This window comes from Sinohyriopsis cumingii, chromosome 5 (genome assembly GCF_028554795.1).
Source record: "Sinohyriopsis cumingii isolate HCF-2022 chromosome 5, ASM2855479v2, whole genome shotgun sequence".
Lineage (NCBI taxonomy): Eukaryota > Metazoa > Mollusca > Bivalvia > Unionida > Unionidae > Sinohyriopsis > Sinohyriopsis cumingii.
The window spans coordinates 52,606,001-52,627,336 of NC_142965.1; the positions used below are offsets into that span (position 1 = coordinate 52,606,001).

Below are 21,336 nucleotides of genomic sequence, written 5' to 3' on the forward strand. Positions count from 1 at the left end.
GACTTTATGGTACCTTTAGAATTCTTGGGACTTCTGTCAGCTTTTTTCCTTTTGTAATCTTCACTATCTGAATGCTCTTGTGACCTTGACCTTGACCTCTTTCTCCTCTCTCCAAGTGATCTCTGATCCTGTAATGAAATGTATAGCAGAGTCTGATATGGGAGTTCTCATAAATAATTGCCAGAAACTGAAACATGGATGGAAAGACCCACATTAACTCAGCAAATAATAAGTAAAAGCCAATAATGGGGGAAGTTGGGGAAGTCAAAGAAAAGCCTAAGCAAATATGAGTTCAACAATGAGAAAGGTGATAATGACATGGTAGTGAAATATCCAAATATAGCTAATCCACTGTGATTAGAAAAAACACCTGACATAAAGCAGAAAGTTGTTTAGACCACAACTCTGTCCATTCTATCCAAAAGAATTAAAAGAACTGCCCTAAAAAGGTACATCTGCATCTATTACAGATTTTATATCCCCAATGGCATCAAAATAGGCTGCATGTTTGCAAAAAATCACAAAAACCATAATGACATTTTTTTAAAGGGTGATAGATTCTTGGGGGAAAAGAAAGACAAACAGACATCAACAACAAAGGTAAATTTATGTTTAAAAGGTAATCTATACACCAAACGCATTTCAATATTTCAAATGGAACTTGAGCAACACTGATTACAAGAAAATGAAGATGTGATTATCAAATATTTATCAAAAATAAAACAACATATTTGTAAATATTGAAAAAAAAAATTAATGAAGTCTTCCTGCATTGGACAAATGTCCATATTCATTACTGGTAAGGCAAGTTTATCAATAATGAATTGCACACAAATTTTTAAGACTTAAAACCTTCATTAGAACCAACATTTTCATACCATATAAATATACATAAAAGCTAACATTATTCTCTCTTGATATAGGTGACACATACACTTTTTTTATTTTTCATCTCTTCCTGTTGTTTGTCTATTACTTCTCTACTTCTTTTTTCTTTAATAACTTTCTGCTCCACTTTGCCCCTTTCATTACGTCTTGGCTTTTCACTCTGCAAGTCGCCCTCATGCCTGGATAGTTCACTCTTGGCATCACTCAGCCTGTCACTGAGATGATCCCTATCCTCAACACTGCACGAATGGGAGCTGCCTTGATGGCTCCGTTTTTCACTAGCATGACTTTGAAAAGATGATCCTGGAGAATTTTCCCGAGCCCTCTTTCTGCTGGGGGATCGAGATCCCTCACTTGGAGGCCTCTTACTAAAACAAAAACAAAGAGAAATAAGAAATTGATTCAATTACTGCCTTTTAACCTTGACCAAGACGTCTGGCCCAAAAATATCTTTTACTTTCAACCCACATATGAACTTTGATGTTGTTCTTATAGGGTTGGACACCATTTTTCAACAAAAGATAGGCAATACATGGCGGCCAGTATAAATGGTGGAGTAAGAACCCAGGAAAACCCCGAAAAGAACTACCGACACCGAAGAAGCTACCTGGAAGCTTTCTCATATACACAAATTGGCCAATCCCAAGACTAGAACCCACGCAGACAGAGGAAAGATGGCAGTGATCTGTAACAGTTCCACTCAGGACCCTCGAACTTTGACAAAATTGCATCTGTTTCTCTCTCTCCATTCAATTATTGCAAACATACTTAATATAACTGTTTGCAGTAAATTTATTAATTTTGGTGAATACAGTTTTTGTAGATTTTCACAAAGAAAAAGATTTCATTTATATCTTAGTTCATGGGCAGAGGCATGGTTATTTACCAATCACTTGTGATGCGTGACAGGAGGTTGCAATGGTTTTGAGTTCTGAAACAAATACCATATTACTGGTCACAATAATAATTATAATCCCACCCTCCACCCCAAATTTCCTATATAAATGTCATGTAATCAGCAGTCATTTGTTTTCTGTGGACAGTGGCCATGTGTTTCTTAACCAAGCAGTCATTTCACTCAGTCTTCTGTGGCATTGGAATGTATCAGCAAGTATGCAGATTAAACTTCTTTTGTCTGATGAGCAAGAAATGGTCCTTTTAAAGGTATATTACATGAACTGATAGCCAAAGGAAGCTTCGTTTCATTCCCTAATCATCAAAGGTCTCTCATAAAAGTAGACCGTTTTTTTATTTAAGTGAGTTTTGAGCAAATGCTTAATCCATCTAATGTTTTAAGTGTGAATACCTGTTTTCATGCCTAATTACATCAGCTGGTCAAACAAAGATAGTCTTGTGATTCCCAATCACTGGTAAAGTTCAGCTGTAAATTAAAGGAACTGTAATGTTCATTTGAGGTAAAAGTGAGGATACAGTAATCTTGGGTGGAAATCTTTTTAAATATTATTTTGTTATGTTTGCTTTTGCTAGATAGCTACACTAAATACATATATCTTGAAAGCATACTACTGCTAATAATAATAAATGCAAAATAATAATAATGATACTACTACTCTATGGTCTGAAACTAAGTAACAGAAAGGAGTGATAACCAATGAGTTTAGTACTATCCAACATCTGTTTTATTTCCCAAGAAGACAAAGTGAAAACTAAAAAAGAACTTACGGCATTGTGAATTAAATCCCAAACAGTCGTACAAGTTCTATCAAATGTATAAAGTTCTATTGAATTCCAGTGGTATTCCCAAAAATAATTCAATACTGGATGTATAGATGTGCCTGCGGTCTCAAACCTGGTAATGAGGCAATGTCCTGGATTGTGGCAATATGCTAAAAGTCGATTGATGTATCACAACAATATAATCCAAAACTGCAATTATCTGAATTCACCATAATTCCAAATTAATGTTTCTGTCCAAGAATATTATTGAGCACTTTGAATTTACTGTGAATAATGATTTGAATAAATAATTCCACTCAATTAAAAATCTGAACACAAAATAAGACTGATTCTGGTTCAAGGTGTTAAGGCAAGAATTAATAATGTCTTAAGTAAACATTATATAAAAGAACGAGACACAAAAACAGAACCAGGATGAGGACAAAAGTTCCTTTCTAGAACATTTAAGTTGTCAACAAGATAAGGTCTATTACTAAAATTATAATAAAGAACATGGCAAACATCAGGTACACCAAGTTTTTACATTGGGGAATACCAATGCCCATGATTCATATTAAGATAAACATGTTTCCCTCCACTGATAATGATTATAACATCTGATCTATATTCATGAAGAACTATTAGCTGTATATTATGTTGTTTACAAAATGAATGTGCCTAGTCAGGTACACAGTGAACTTGACTTTGGAGTAAGATCAATTAAAGAATACAATTATACATAACAAGATCATGGAGAAAAAAGGCCAACAAACAATACAATTATATATACATAACACTAATAATAATAATAATAATAATAATAATAATAATAATAATAATAATGCTGATGCTATTAAGTGTATAATACATGCATTTGTCATGAACCAAGTTTGAGAGCTTAACCTGCCTTCAGAGGTCATCTGTCTACAAGGATTGCTAGCCTTTTTTAATGGGTAGCTGTTGTACACAGGTTTGAATATACATGGTTACAACTCTAGGTCTTAAACTAAGTAACAGAAAGAAGTGAGAGAAAAAAAAAAACAATTTAAGAAAAACCTAGAGAATTGTGAATTAAATCATAAACAATCCTAAATGTCTTATCACAAGTCCAAAAGTATTGAATATTCCAAATGAGTTCCTACAGTCTTTGAATGTCCTGATGTATCACAATGATATAATCCAGAATATCTTTCAAATAAGCCCTTTTTAATCCTAAAGAAGGTTTTTAGTTCAAAAAGTACACGAGCACTTTATAATTCCAATGAATAATTTAAATAAATAATTCCTCTCATACACAGCTAAAAATTATTCCACAGAATGATCTTTATAGGACTGAAGGCTCTTTTTTAATATTTTTACAAAATCTTTTTTTATATACAAAATGTAACCTCACCTATGAAAAAAAACCAGAATGTTCTGGAAAACTTACCATTCCCAACAGAAAATTCATTAACTGATAAACAAGGTCAGATCTTAACTTACATTCAAGTAAACATTTGGTTTACTTCTTAGAATCCAAACAAAACTCAGGTAAACACAACCATCAATCAGTGTCAGAAATTACCCCCTCACACACATGAACGAGCAGTTGTTTTCCACCTCTTTCTTATTCAAAAAAAGTAGGATACAAAAGAATGACGAGGCCCTTGAAAGGACTAATGCTCTAGCAGATGAATAGCATTTGTCGGAATTTATAAGAAGTCTGCTTCTTTCCTCCCTTTACCATATTAGTTGTTGAGTATGGAAATTCTCTCTGATATTCTTGAGAAATTTCACCATACCAAATTCAAACAAGTTATTGAACTGTTATCATTTAAGATATTTCTTTGATAAATCTAGAAATCTGATTGATAAAAAATATACATAACTTGGGTGATTTGTGTTTGCTAACTCTTTCAATAATTTGGTGGGACAACCCAGTAGATTAATTTTCATAAGTAATAACACATGCCATGCACCCAATTCATTTGAGGGACTTCTGAAGCAGTCAAAGCTGCCTTGCAATCGCCCATTTCCAGGAATTCAAGATAAGACCATATTTGCCTTTCAAAATTCTTAGTGTTGAAACTATCTCTGATAGTCTTCAGCAATAACAAGATTTACAAATTAGTTACTGTAGTGGACATATTGGATTCAGACTGGCACTTTTTTCATTTAAGACCAACAAGAAATCATCAGGAAACGTCTGGTGCAAACCCCATGTTGATATGACTTTCCATTTCAGAGGACTGAGAATTTTTCAAGATAGCTGCCTTGGTGGTCATATTAGATATAAGATTGCCACCATTTCCATGTAGGACCAACTAGATGTCATAATAAGTCTTTTGGTGAAAACAGTGTTGATATGACCAACAGTCTAGGATACTACCTATAACATGATTTTTTTTAACATGGCTATAGTGGCAGCCATAGTGGATGTCAGATCAGCAACACATTCATTTGTGACCCACCTGACATCATAAGTGTTTCTGTGAAAATCCCAAGCTGATTCAACCATTCAGTCAGAAGACATATTGATAAAACCAATGTGGTGGTCATATTGGATGTGTAAGCAGCACTGGTTTTTTTAAATACCAACTAAACATCAACAGAAGTCTTCTGAAATGATGAAATTGTTGACGACAAGGTTTCAAGGCAGTTCAAATATTTTAGTGGGTCGGTGGTTCTTCCCTGGGTTTTTCAGGGTTCTTCCTCCACCATTAATACTGGCCGCCATGTATAGCCTATCGTGTGCTGAAAAATGGCGTTCAACACTACAACAACAACAAAAATCAAATATTTTAGTATGGCTGCTACTTCTGTTGTAAAAATGGAGGCTTTATTTGGCAACCAGTAGAGCCATGATTGTTGCAATGGCCACTCCAACCTCATTTCCATCTTTCAAACCATCTTTATATGAGGCAATATGAGGCGTGACTTAACTGAGTTAACTCTGAAAACAGGACGATTCGCTGAGAGCTTTATGAATCGGGTGACATCTAAAATTATAGAGTGGAGTTTGGTAAGCATGGTGGTGATTCTGGAGCATTGCCAAAACTGATTTTTTGCTGTTTCCAGTGAGGATGAATTTGTTTGCCAAAAGGTGAAATCTGGCTTCTCTGCACACAAGGTTTGGTATCTGGTCCTATATTGTCGGCAAGATTAGATGGACGAGAAAAGGTTTTGGTGCATACTGAGGAACCAATTTCATTCACCAGAGACAAAATTATTCATTTGCTTTAACAATGAGGATTTCTGAAAGAAGTTCTAAATGCTCTCAGACAATGTCTGTCCCTGAATATGTACTGAATCAATCATCTATAGGTAAGATTTACAAAATGATCTGTACACAGTTCAGCCACTGTCGGGACCTGTATAACCTTAGCAAGACCTTCTGATCGGCTCGACAACTGGTACTTGCCACAAGCTATTTGTCTACAAAGTAATATTGAGCTTAATATGGCTGTAAAGAATTTTCTTATATATGATGATGGACACTCTTCCAGCAGCCTTATCAGCATTTCTTGAAAAGGCGTTGTTGATTATGACACTTTTAGCTCCATCGGTCATAGACCTAATGAGCTTATGATATGGTATTTTGTCTGTTATTAAAATTGTAATATTAACTCAGTAGTTTCCTTTCAAAAAAGGTCTCTTGAAAACAAGACAGCTACTGGGTCATATTTTTGATGAAGAAACCTTATTTTGTCGATATCTGCCTTAAAACTTCAGTAATTTAACTGTGTTGTGGTGTCAGACATATCTATGGAAGCAGTGGAAGTACAAAATTTCTTTGAGCAATATCGTCCAATCGTTGTAGTGTTCATACTCTCTAGACTTTAAATTCTACTTAAGAGCTTGTCAGGATCATCAGATCTTTCTAGTGTTCATACTTTCTAGACTTTCAAAGCCACTGACAATCTTGACATGATCATCATATCTTTCTACTGTTCATACCCTCTAGACTTTCAAAGCTATCGACGAGCTTGACAAGATCATCAGATCTTTCTAATGTTCATACCCTCTAGACTTTCAAAGCTATCGACGAGCTTGACAAGCTCATCAGATCTTTCTAGTGTTCATACCCTCTAGACTTTCAAAGCTATTGACGAGCTTGACAAGCTCATCAGATCTTTCTAGTGTTCATACCCTCTAGACTTTCAAAGCTACTGACGAGCTTGACAAGATCATCAGATCTTTGCACAAGTCTAGCAAATTCTTCAATTCTTTTTTTATTCAGTATGCAGTTTCCAGTTCTGCTGGCACAGTCTGCTGCTTCTTTGGTGGGACAGATTTAACTGGTTTCTCATTCATAGCACCGAGTTTCTTATGTGTCACAGTGTTACTACATTGACCACTGAGGGCCCTGAGTGGCTGAGTGATCTAAAGCGCTCTTTGTTACGGATCACTACTATCTCACCTCTGTCTGCGTGGGTTCGAGTCTCGGATTTGGCTAATGTGGGTATGTGAGAAAGCCTGGCAGTAGCTTCTCGTGGGTCGGTGGTTCTATCCAGGGTTTTCCACGAGTTCTTTCGCCACCATTAATACTGGCCACCATGTATAGCCTATCGTGTGCTGCAAACTGGCGTTAAACCCTACAACAACAACAACATTGACCACTTGGGTTAGGACTTTCTGCTTGCTGTTTATCCGGGCTGTATTTCAGCAGTATTTTGCCTGTAGCAGTGGTTTCTTAAGTGCCATATTTTCAGAAGAAATAATTGCCGTTTCTGCTTGGTTTAGGTGGATGCTTGCAGAAGATTTTGGAGGCATCAAGACTATAAACATGGTCTCATCTTGTGTCCAAGAAATGTCCATTTGGAGAGTGGTTGAATTTGTGGATGGTTTCTACTCTACCTTAGCTGCATTCATGTAGCATTTGCAGACAGGGTTAAGCAGAGTTTTGACTTTCACAAACTTTCTGGTCTCAAGAAAGCTCTGACCTTTTTCATGCATTGCTTGCTGTATCTCCTTCTCTGTGATTCATTTAGTAAAGTGTATGGAGTAAGGAAAGCAGATATCCTGGCAATAAAGACACTTTTTCTCCATTATGACCCACTTACTCATGTCTGGGATGCACTGGTTATCTCATGTAGCCATCTTTGTGGTTATATTTCAAAAGATCACAATGGGTAGGAATAAAATAGACACATTATATATATATATATATATATATATATATATATATATATATATATATATATATATTATTAATACAGGCAAAGTGGCATAGCAAATTGCTATTAGCAATGTTGATTTGTTTAGCTTTGGAGACATTCTGAGATCTGAACACCAGCCTGCCTGCCTACTTACCTATCTCAACATTAAACCTGGTAGGCTGGGAGGCAAAATTATTTTCTTTTGTATAGTTTACTAAAATATACTTCCTGGGCAAGAAAAGGCTATTAATATTTGTTCAACTCTGACATGAGTGGAATTTCCCTTACTTATTCAATTAGCATCCAGCAGCTGTCAACAAGTGAATCGAACTTACCTAGATCTGGACCTCTTTTTTTTCTTTTCTCCCCTACTGACCATCTCATCATCAGAGCCATACTTGGTTTCCTTCCTGCCCTGCTCTTCCTCACTACCAGCATCATCCTCACAGGAAATCTGACTGTGAGAATCTGAGCCCTTCTTTTTCTTTGTGGCCCTAGCTTTCTGATCTCTTTCATCAACTTTTCCCTGGTTTCTGTCCCGATCTCTCTCCCTCTCTCCCTGGTCCTTTCTATCTCTCTGGTCACGCCTTGTCTCATCTTGATGTTTTCTGTCATCAATGCCTCGGGATTCTCGACTCCTATTTTCACTGTCATCCCTGCGTCCCCTTACTTCCTCTGCATCGTATCGTCTTCGACTCTGGGAATCATCACGACCTCTGACATCAACTTTTCTATCTTCTCTTTCTCTTTCATCCCTATCACATAATGTAAAAAATTTAATAATGGCACCCTCATCATACAGCTTCTTTGTTATGATATAATTTATTTCTCTGTAGCCTAAAAAGGTTAAGTCAGCATAAAGTTTACCCCTTGGAGAAAGATCCATCCCAAGACACAATACCTAAAAAGACCCTCTTGCCTCACTTACCGTACTGCAACTTTATTAGGAAAACAAACATAATTTAAAGTACCACGATATGAAATAAAAACCTATTTAGCTACAATGGAGCTATTATTAACAGCTCTCTGAATGCTATCTAAGCAATAAAATGATGCTATAATCCATGAGAAATATATTGCATTAATCATCTCTGTGACAACCTCTAGAGTATCATTGAGTAAATGGTCTCAATGACATCCTACAGGTTATCACTGTATAAAAGGTCTCAATGACAGCCTACAGGTTACCACTGTATAAATGGTCTCAATGACAGCCTACAGGTTATCATTGTATAAAAGATCTCAATGACATCCTACAGATTATCACTGTATAAATGGTCTTATTGACAGCCTACAGGTTATCACTGTATAAAAGGTCTCAATGACAGCCTACAGGTTATCACTGTATAAATGGTCTCAATGACAGCCTACAGGTTATCACTGTATAAATAAATGTTCTTTATGGCAGCCTACAGGTAATCACTGTATAAATGGCCTCAATGACAGCGTACAGGTTTTAACAGTATAAATGGTCTGCATGAATGCTATTAATCACTACTACATGAAGCTTACATGGTATCAGTGTATTACAGTTTCCATGGCAGCCTATCGAGTATCACTGCATTAACGATTTCCATATCAGTCTCATCATCTACTCTATTGCAGCTCTTTTTTTTTAACAGGAGTCCCTCCAAGGGACTGATGCTCTACTGGTGAAAAGGATTTCTAGGAATTCAAGATAATACCATTTCTTCCTTTTAAATGTTGAATGCTAAAACCATCTCTGATATTCTTGAGCAATAACATGATTTTAAAATTTGCTGCTGTGGTGGACATAACACCTGTCAGCTGGACACCATTTCCAATGAGGGAATAGTGGACATCATTAGAAGTCTTTTGGTGGAAACCTCATGTCATCCATTCAGGGAGAGTAGTGACAGCAAGATTTTTAAGACAGTCATCGAGGCAGCTGTACTGGATGTACGATTGGTACTACATTCATGTAGGATTAAAAAGATATCATAAGCAGTCTACTGGTGAAAATGTCATGCTGATATAGCCATCCAATTGGACAGGAGTAGAGATAACACTTTTTACAAGATACTACTTTCTATTCAGGATTATCAATAATAAGATTTTCAAGAGGGCTGCTGTAGTAACCATACTTGTTGTCATATCAGTACCATTTTCATTTAAGACCAATTGGACATCCTACGAAGTCTTCTGGTGAAAACCATGTCAATATGACTTTCTGTTAAGTGGAGCTGAAATAACAAGATTTTTAAGATGGTGGCCAACTAAACATCATAAGAAGTCTTTAAGTGAAAACTCAATGATGACAATACCATCCTATCTGGAGGACTAGCCGTAACAAGATTTTCAAGATGGCCACAGTTACTTCCATATTGGATGTCATATTGGCACCATTTCTTTATGACATTTCAATCAAAGTGAGTACTGATAACAATAGTTTCAAGACGACCATAGTGGTGGACATACTTGATTTCAGATCAACACTGTTCATTTAGGACCAACTAGACATAATAAGCATATAAGTTATGTATATTTGAGTTAATTATATCTGATTTAATATATATTTATTTCAATTTAATTGTTTGTTTGTCAGTTTTAATTTGTTTTATTTTTCATTACATGCTATTGTAATGTAAATTTATTCACTGGAGATGATACTTTTTTCAGAAAATAGTTTGACCCTGACTGTTCGTTTTGTAAACATCAGGTGTTGATCTAGATCCTGATCTTGATTCAAAATAAGTAGTAACCACGTAAATAAGTTCTATTTTTATTTTAAAATGATTGGTTGTTGTCAAGGTCATGTTGGCACTACATGTTTAAGAGGTAAACAATTTTCTTTAAATTTTATTTCTTAGAGTAAAATGGTTGGTTTTCATCAGGGCCACACTCGGTGTATGTGATCTTTAATAAGTATAAAATTTCAACGAGGTTCTGGAACATGATCACGTGACCCACTTTTTGCATTTTAGAATACGATATAACCTTTGTTTTGGAGAGATATTCTCAGTGTTAGTTGGGCTCTTACACTGGAAGTTGTATGTTGTGCTGTTTGGAGTTATTTCAAATTACTTGGATTGAAAAAGGATTATTTCTTTTCTCCTGGAAAATACGTGTGCTCATACGAAATTCCTGAGCAAAACCAGCTCTTATAAAACTTTATTTGAATTTCCAATCCCAGACTGATAATACTTGTTTCTACAAGGAACAATAGACTTCAATACTACAGGTTACAGCATACGTCATCATCTTCCATCTTGGATTCTTCATCAGGATTCGAACTTGAAATCATTAGAACATTTTATCATTAGAACTACTAAAATTTTATTCACGGATTAATCTTGAATTATTTTTGGATTTGATTCTTAAAACTTAAGTTCATATTTTTTTATTTTTACAGAATTTTCCAGGGAAATAAATTATTATATTTTTTCAAAGCTTGTTGTTTTCACACTGTTACTGTTTACTTGAGCCTAAACACGTAACATAAGAAAGTGAAAATTCATGTTGATATGACCATCCATTTGAGAGGAGTAGAATAACAAAATTTTCAAGATGACTGCTGTGGTGGCCATGCTGAATGTCCAAGCACTACCAGTTTCATTTAGGACCAACTAGGTCACGTAATGAATGGTGTGCAGAGGGTTCAAGGCAATCCTCAAAGTACATTAGGAGGAGAAGCAATAAAACATTTGTGCTAATGGGATTAAAGATGTTGGGCAACAGACTGAAAACAGACCATAACACAGCTACTATGAAGAGTAGAGCTAAAAGCATTTCTGTCTTCAGTCTGTTTAGCTACAATGTGACAAGGTCTAGCCAGGCCACAACAAAATATGCTCAATCTATTGATCTCAGAAATGTCATTCATTATGGTAAGCTTGACTACATTTTCAAGATAACCTTACACTATTTGAGTTCCTACTATGTTTCCTTAATTTTTCTACATTTCTGATGAAATTCAGTGCATTACTTCTAAGTTGTAATGCACCAAGACTATTTTGTGTTATGCACTAACCTGGACACAAAATACAAACATCAGATCTATGTGGACCTGATATTCCTCATCTGGCTTACATAACTAAAGAGTTGACCATTTTACTAACCAGGCGCATATAGTTATATAAGAACAAAAAGCCATGTTATCAATCTCTCACCCTTTATATTATCTTTATTTTATAAATTCTGTAACTGTCTAATAACTAATAAGAATTCTTAAAAAAAGGTGTAATAAATATGCATAAACATCACTCATGACTGAATTTATCCAAACTACTATGTTTTCTTGAAATCAGATCACAAAAGAAAATATTCTTTACACTGATAATAAGCTCAACCAATTAGATGCAAAATCACAACACAAATAACTCACATATTATAGAACCAGTCTAAGACCATAGAAGCATACTTGCCAAGCTAAAGCAAACACCAATCAGAAATAAAGCAAAAAAGTGTTATGACAAGCTCAGCCAATCTGATAAAAAGTACCTCATAGATATCCACATATCTTGCACATAATCAAATTCATCCAACATCTTGATGATGAATGCATGTTTACCAAGTTTCATTTAAATCATATCAAACTTACAATTTTTGTAGAGGTGAAATAAACCCAGATAATCAAGTGCAAGATTACTTTGTAAATATTAAATGGTTCTGCACACATACAAAACTCACACAACACCCTGATGATGTTAGCTCATTTACCAAGTCGGATTAAAATTGGTAAAGAAAAATACTGGCTCTTGAATGATAAGAAATACAATCAGACACAAAACAAACTCATTAATATTTACAGATGTCACATGTAATTATACAGTTCTGACATCTTGATGATACAAGACTAGTTACCAAATTTGATTTAAAAAAACAACAGAAACAATGTTGCATAGTATTGACAAGTTCCATCAAGTTAAATGGAAGACTAAATTTTAATATGCATGGATACCTCCTCTCATAATTTGATTCATCCATTGTACTAATTCTGATTAAGTCTGACTCAGAAATACATTCTCTACAGTGGGAGCAAGTTCAGCCAGACACAAGAAAACATTAATAACAAATACATAGCAAGTTCAGCCAATCAGACACAAGAAAACATTAATAACAAATACGTAGCAAGTTCAGCCAATCAGACACAAGAAAACATTAATAACAAATACGTAGCAAGTTCAGCCAATCAGACACAAGAAAACATTAATAACAAATACGTAGCAAGTTCAGCCAATCAGATACAAGAAAACATTAATAACAAATACGTAGCAAGTTCAGCCAATCAGACACAAGAAAACATTAATAACATATACGGATCTAGCTCTTCATGAAACCTGTGTGAAACCATGCTGATATAATCTTCTATTCTATGTCAGATCGAAATCATATCAAAAACATGGCTTCCAGACAAGCTTATCAAGACAAATCAAACTCTTGTGTGTGTGTGTGTGTGTGTGATTTGGAGTTTTAACATAGCTTTAACAATTTTTCAGTCATACTGCTACAGAGTCTGCAGTGTGGCAGTTTATAGTGATGTCTAGCACTGGGGCATCATGCTGCAGACATGTAGCATCATGTCCCACCCAGTCACATTATCCTGACACAAGGCCGACCAGTCCTAACACTAACCTCTTAATGCTGAGCGCCAAGCGAGGCAGCTGTTAGTACCATTTTTATAAGTCTTTGGTATGACTCGGCTGGGGATCAAACCCAAGACTTAGTGTATCTGAGGCAGACACTCTAACCACTAGGTCCCGAATCAAACTGGTCCAAGATCTTAATAATATATGCTCATATACCAAGTATAATTGAAACTGATTCAGAAATTTCCCAAAAGTGGCAACAAACAGCACAACAGATGTAACATCACCTTGTTAATATGACAGGATCTTGCTCATCAGCAAACACAGCTAAAGTATTGATGATATAAGCCTACCCGACTGGATTTTCAACATGTTTTTTTAATGGCAGCATATAATTATGTTTTTGTCTGTAACACGCTAAAATATTCAATTCAGTCCTCAAAAATAAAAGAAAAGAAAATACCGGTAACAAAAATAATTTTCATGCATTGTAATTCTAAACACCGATATTTCTGGAGGCACAATTGTAGTTCTACAATTATAATACAAGACAATACCTCTCTTTCAGACAGGAGGTTGTGGGTTTGTTCCCCCTGTCGAGTCATACCAACGACTTATAAAAATGGTACTAACAGCTGCGGGGCCCCGAGTGGCCGAGTGGTCTAAAGCGCTCGCTGTTACAGATCACTGCCATCTCACCTCTTTCTGCGTGGGTTTGAGTCTCAGGCTCGGCTAATGTGGGTATGTGAGAAAGCTTGCCGGTAGCTTCTTGTGGGTTGGTGGTTCTTTCCAGGGTTTTCCCGGTTCTTCAGACACCATTAAAACTGGCCGCCATGTATAGCCTATCTTGTGCTGAAAAATGGCGTTAAACCCCATTACAACAACAACAACGACTAACAGCTGCCTTGCTTGGTGCTCAGCATTAAAAGGTTAGTGTTAGGACTGGTCAGCCTAGTGTCTGGATAATGTGACTGGGTGGGATATCATGCTACATGTTTGCGGCATGATGCCTCAGTGCTAGACATCACTATAAGCTGCCACACTGCAGACATTGTAGCGATAGGACTGAAAAATTGTTAAAGCTATGTTAAAAATCCAAATCACACACACTCTCTTTCAGACAGTGGAGGAGTTACCTGCTCATCCTCAGAGATACTGTTCGCAACTTTCATGAACAATTCAAATTGTCAAATATTCATTGTTAATTAGTTTACTGGTGCTGATAAAACAAATACAATTGCTTTGAAACTGTTTTACTCAGGAACAATATGCCATCCTATATTAAAAAGAAAAACCATTAAAATCATCATCTCTAAAATTCTGTTTAACACCTCCACCGAGGATAAGACTAAATCCTGCACCTGGTCATGTACAATCCCCAGTTTTGTACTATTATTTTTTGAAAGATTAATAGGAAACTAAGTTACCTGTCCACACTTAAGTAAAGGATCTCAAATGGATAGTGATACTCATTTTATGAAATGAGTTGACTAATTATTGAATGAGTTTAATAAATTTAATATTAAATCATTAAATATCAGAGATTCTGTTATCACATAATTGTTACTTTAATGACAACAGTTTAGGGAGAAAGAAGAAGAAATAATTTTGATCATTCTGACTCAGACACTGTACCATTCAACTTTTGCATATAAAAAAATTTAAGCAGAATTAATAATGCATGGCTCTTTAACCAGTAAAATTTACAAGTAGATATTCTTTAAAAATGATAAATCAAAGTGCAACAGTCCTTCCAAATCAAAAGAACATTTGACACATCATCATTTTTCAACAATGGATCTCCAATAGAAATTCAACAGTTGGCTCATATTAGGTTAGATAAGCTATTTACATCTATTTTGATGAGAATGTTTACAATGTTTCCAACTAAAGTGTATCATTCCACAACTATGCATTCCAGTTGCTGAATATTCATGTAAAGGAACGATTACACAATGCAGAAATTCCAGATCATGTACTTGAGACCAGATATTTGCATTTTTTTATTTGGAACAGTAGCCTTAGAAATTTTTTATTTAGGGTCAGTATTGAATCATATAACAAAATTTTATTTAGGGTCAGTATTGCATCATATAAAATTATTTTTTTTAGGGTCAGTATTGAATCATATAACAAAAGTATTAGCTTGTTGAGTTTTTAACCATGTCAAAATTGCTGTGTTTGGATAACTTTCCATCAGTTGGGAGACCAGTATATGTCCATATTTTCTCTAAACAGAGGACAGGTTTTTTTTTACTCCTATAAGTTAACATGTAAACCATTCTTGTTATAGTATGGGGTTCATGTGACAGGCCCCCCAGCTCTCTCCACTGACTGATACCCATAATTTCAAATGAGCTGCTGCTGGGTAACTTGACCATATTCTGATAGGCATAACCTTTTCCCCAATGCCCCTTGTGCAATTAATTATAAAAATGGCTCTCAAAATGTAGAAAGTAAAAACAAAAAAAAAAAAACAATTATGCAGATGGTGGGGTAAGGAAAATTCCCATGGCAGTAGCCAATCAGTAATTACACTACATATAAAATGTACCAACAACTCACAAGAATTCATTACATGTATCACATATGAAATAAGGATCTGTTTTGTGCAAGGTTACCCACTGAAACTAATTTTTCAAAAGGATATTAAATTAAGGAGAGGAACTGAAAGTTCATTTCTATTGTTAGTAAAAATGGTAAATCTGATGATGGCAGATTGGCATCACTTGTAAAAATGTGAAAGGTCTTCATGCTAGGATGCTTTCTCTCAAGCTTGGTCAAATTCTATTCAATAGTTGTGGAGAAGAAATCATTCCAAAAAAAATTTCTGCTTCTCGTAACAGTTATCATATTTAATGGGAGATCAGCATCATTTGCAAAACATGCCAGGATGCTTTCTATCAGGTTTGTTCAAATTCTATTTATTAGTTTTGCAAAATGTCATTTACAGGCTTTTATATTTTTCATAACAGTTGGTAGATGGTCAACCTCAACCTTATGATTTTCATAACAGTTGGTAGATGGGCAACCTCAACCTTATATTTGTCATAAAAGTTGGTAGATGGGCAACATCAGTACAGATTTTAATAATCTCTCTGCCTGGAGTCTTTCTGCCAAATCTGATTTTTAAGAAGTCATTTGAAATGGTTTTTGTTATTTTTAGGAATGGTTACATGTTTGACAATATGTGGGCAAAGTTTGTATAAATCTGAAAGCCTTCATGACAGGATGATCTTGCTCTTCGTCAAATCTGGTCAAAATTGGTCCAGTGATTTTTGAAAGAAAACGGCAAATGACAGATGAGACTGATGCAGGGCCACACCATTAACTCATTTGGTTTTGCAGCCATGTCAGCAAAATTCAAAGGAAACATTGTGTGGATACCTGGCTATCTCCTCCAGTCTAATGTCCCGATGTCTCTCTCTAATGTCTTCACGAGACCCATCTCTTCTGTCATCTCTGTGATCTGTCCATTCTCTCCTCTCCATCATAAAATATTCATCCCTCTGTTGATTCTCCCAGTCTCCACGACGACCAGATCTTTCATCAAATCGCCTACCTGAACAGGAAAGACTAATCATGTATTTAATGTTATTTGTCTATAAACACATAATTCAAACAAAATAAACTTACTTTGCAGATGTGCAAAGTTCCAGTTGCAAAGAGCATAAACATCCTGTCTGATTATAAAATTCATGTATTCTATGAAAAGATACTGACAAACAAATTTATATACAATTTAAAAACTAATAATTGAAATTCAACAATCAAAAAAATTTATTAGGTCACAATGTCAATTGATTCTGATGCTCCCATGCAAGGCAGGTATTCTACTGAAGCCACTTTTTCTCCTGCATCCATTTTTTTAAAAAAATATCCTACCTCCTCTGTATTTAATATACAAAACTTCAGCACAAAATAGAAACATATAATGTTAACATGCCACCAGAAAAGTGACCATGTTAATACCACCAAGAAAATACAGGAATACTTAGAATGGACTGATCTCCTGGCAAAAGGAATTTCCAGAATATCAAGATAAGATCATTTCTTCCTTTTAACAGCTGAGTGTTAAAATTATCTTGAATATTATTCAGTAGTAATATACATTTTTTAATTTGCTGCTGTGCTGGATATATCAGCTGTATTGGTGGCACAATTTTCATTTAGGAACATGCAGATCTCATTATAAGTCATTTGGTGAAAACCCCATGTCAATATGATCATCTATTTCTGGGGGGAATAGTGACAAGATTTTCAAGACAGCTGTCATGTCAACCATTTAGAAAGTATGATTGAATCATTTTCATTAGGGACCAATCAGGTATCATTAAAGGTCTTCAAGTAAAACCTAAACCTGAAATGGACATCCACTTGTGAGAAGTAAAGATAATATTTTTAAGCAGATCAGAACCATCATAGTTTATGATTAAGAAGCCATCATAAGAAGTCTTCTAGTAAAAACCATGTGTTGATACGACCTTCTGTCTTAAGGAGTAACAATAACAAGATTTTCAAGATGGCTGCCATGGTGACCATATTGGCTACCAGATTAACATTATTTCCATTTTGGACCAATCTGACACCATAAGAAATCTTTCAGTGAAAGCACAATGTTGATATGACCAATCAAGTAAGAGAAATAGTGATACGATTTTCAAGATGGACATTGTGGCAGCCATATTGGAGACTAGATTGGCACTATTTTCATTTAAGACCAACTAAACATCATAAGAAATCTGTCAGTGAAAACCCCAATCTGAGATGACAATTCATACATGAGTAGTAATAACATTTTCAAATGGCAGCTGTGGTGGCCATATTGGATTGTCTGAGTAGTGCCATTTACATCAGGACCAACTAAACATCATAACTTTTAATTAAAAAAAAGACATTGTTGACAATAAGACCATCCATTCGGGAGGAGTAGTGACAAGAATTTCGAGCTGGCAACTGAGGCAGTCATGCTGCATGCATGAGCAGCATCTTTTTCATTTAGAACCAAACTAGACATCATATGAGATCTTCTGGTGAAAAACCCATGTTATGGCAGCCCTATAGGATGTCCTAGCAGCACCATTTTCTGCTATGTCATGGTAGCCATATACATGGAGGATGTCCTAGCAGCAACATTTTCATTTAGAAACAACTAGACAACTAGACATCCTAATAAGTTTTTCTAGTGGAAACCCAATGTTGATATGACTATCTATTTAGAAATGGCATCATTAACATGGTTTTTTAGAGGGCTACCATGCTGGTCAAACTGGACGTGCATGGGGCACTTTTTTCATTTAACTCCAACAAAGCACCATAAGAAGTCTTCTGGTGAAAACCCATATCGGTATGACTTTCAGTTCAGGAGTAGTGGTGATAACAAAATTTTCAAGATGGCTGTTGTGGCACCCATATTGGATGTGAAATGGTACCATTTTTGTTTGTGACCAACTAGACAACTTAAGTCTTGTAGTGGAAACCATATGCTGATATAACCATCCACACAGCAATAACAAGATTATCAAGATGGCTGCTGTGGCTGCCATACTGGGAATGAGATTGGTGGTTTTTGTAGGTTAACGCCATTTTTTAGCACATGATAGGCTATATATGGTGGCCAGTGTAGCTGGTGGAGGAAGAACCTGGCAAAACCCCAGTAAGAACCACAAACTCACTGTGCTTTCTTGCATACCCACATTGCCTGAGCCCAAGACTTGAGCCCATGCAGACAAAAAATGAGATGGCAGGGATAGGAAAAAGTGAACGCTTTAGACCAATCAGCCAACCAGGGCCTCAAATTGGATTGGCACCATTCATTTAGGTCCAACCTGACATCAGAAGAAGCTTTCTGATGAAGACCCATCAATATGACTTTCTATTCACACAAAGGCAACAAGATTGTCAACTGTGCTAGTGATATTGGACATCTGTGTGGCATCATTTTCACCTATGACCAACTAGACCATGGGATGAATGCGTGTGTGTAAAGCTTCATGGCGTTCCACCAAATGGTTTAGTAGTGATAACAAAATTGTGATAATGGTCAGAGAATGTACAACAGTCCATCCCATCTTGGTCTATGACCAGCAGAGGTAGAAATTATAGCAATTTCTCCGGAATGTCTGTCCATACAATACAAAGCTTTGATTTACCTACTTTCTTATCACTTAGTGACATAAGTATGTACAATTTGATTTGTGTTTATAACACAAGTATGACCCCAATAGTTCAAATGATCCAAAAAATTCCCAAAACTCATACCAAAACAAAATTAATCAAACTTTTTACATATAACTTATGCATGCATACAAAGCCTACGATGCTGTGCTTAAGGGTGCTATCAAGGTTATACCCAAAACTATTTTTTTTTAGTAAAACATGTTTCTTCAATAAAATACTTACCTGATCATAATACCTTCGGAGATGTACTACTACCTCACAAATACAGCTAAAATGCTAAAAGTTATCTGCCCTCATAGGTGGCAGTTAGATCAAGTAATCTCTCCTTGATACCGGGATTGACACCAAATCCCATGAATTCTTCAGTTATACTGGAATGGAAGGGATGCTCTCTACATGGATGCAACTGCAGGGAGGCTGGAAGGGTGTACATGTATTATGATTGCGTAAGTATTATCGAAGAAAGCTATTTTGCTAGACAAAAACTGGTTTCTTCAAATATGTACCTGATCATAACAGCTCAGGAGAACAGGTTAGAGGTGGAGAGAGATACATCCCCTTACCCAGGAGAGACCCTCTTCAGTCCCCTAAGGTATGTGAGACAGATCCTAGATAACCCGACTCAAGAACAGACTCCATATTTTGGGGATCAGCATCCTTAGGAATATGTCAATCAACCCAGAAAGGCAAAGTGTTGTGACACAGCTATAGATTGAGTTGAGCCTTTTAGGATGTGGGATCTCTGAGATAAAGAAGTGAACTCAGATCTCCATCCCATGGCATAAATAATAACAGAAGTTTCAATCATATGCAATGTCTGTGGTGACTGTCCAAACTTCATGAGACAAGATGTGAAGCATTTTCATTTGGTGCCAGTTATTTCTGATATACAGAACGATTAACCCACTTTATCCAGGATGAAAGTGTCTGTGCTGATATATTATTCTTTCCCTCAATCTTTCTTAAGTATAACTTCAAACCTTGTACAGAGTCCTGTAGATGACCTTGAGATGAAGTGTCCAAAGTAGGCAGAAATTAATTACCAAAGTGTGATTAATTTAATTTTGGAGGGGTGGTTGTGGATTGTTTTCTGCATAATGTAGCTACAATGTTTGCACTGAAAAAGTTCACGTCCAACAAGAAAGGAAAACAAACAAAAAAATGCAAAAGAATCAGTCAAATAGGAAAATGCAGGCTAGTTATCTACTTATGGCTAGACACATGTAAGATGAATTTCATTTGCCTTCACAAAGAGTTCTGAAATTTACTTTTGTTGGGCTTTGCTGACAGCTAACCTAAATCGGCTTCAAAAATGAATTACACTTAAACACTATTCAGACAACTGAAATGATCATGCTTTGCATTCTATACATACAGCAAAATCTGACTTCAAAGAAAACTTGCAGTTGTTCACAAACATGTCAAAAATATAATACATATGGCTTAAACATTCTAATTCAAGGCAATAATATGTAATAACTTTTGTTCTTGTACATGCATGTAGCAGCTCTTTGATTTATCTATAATGGCTTGTTAAACTTCCTTACCCTACCTATACAAATTATCACAATGGGCTCACCCACTGTAGCCTTCAAACACATCTCACTAGCTATTGTTAGTCAAATCAGTAAATGAGGTGGTTTATTCCTGACCTCTTTGCCTTTAATTGCCACTATTTAAACTGTTCAAGAAATAGTTTTACATCAGCTCCAATCATGACTGTTTACCATTTACACATGCTACATGTAATGGGCATACACTGAAAGTGGTGATGGATTTTTTATAGTTTTTTTTAAGATTACTGAAAATTGTGTTTTCACGAAACACAACCATGTCAGGGGGTTTGGGAGTACAAAATCTTAATTTTAGCATGACCCGCCATGCTTCAATTGGATTAAAATCAG

General features: G+C 35.7%; 1 protein-coding gene across 1 annotated transcript in view; it reads right to left on the minus strand.

Moving 5' to 3' along the window:
- The window catches only part of LOC149799169 (uncharacterized), a 145,903-nt gene that overhangs the window by 82,080 nt on the left and 42,487 nt on the right, over positions 1–21,336 (minus strand). The window contains exons 10-13 of the mRNA XM_089958148.1: positions 16,640–16,814; positions 8,039–8,458; positions 935–1,256; positions 14–128 (exon numbers count right to left, since the gene is read on the minus strand). Coding sequence (XP_089814274.1) covers positions 14–128; positions 935–1,256; positions 8,039–8,458; positions 16,640–16,814 — 1,032 coding nt within the window. The remainder of the gene's footprint in view (positions 1–13; positions 129–934; positions 1,257–8,038; positions 8,459–16,639; positions 16,815–21,336) is intronic.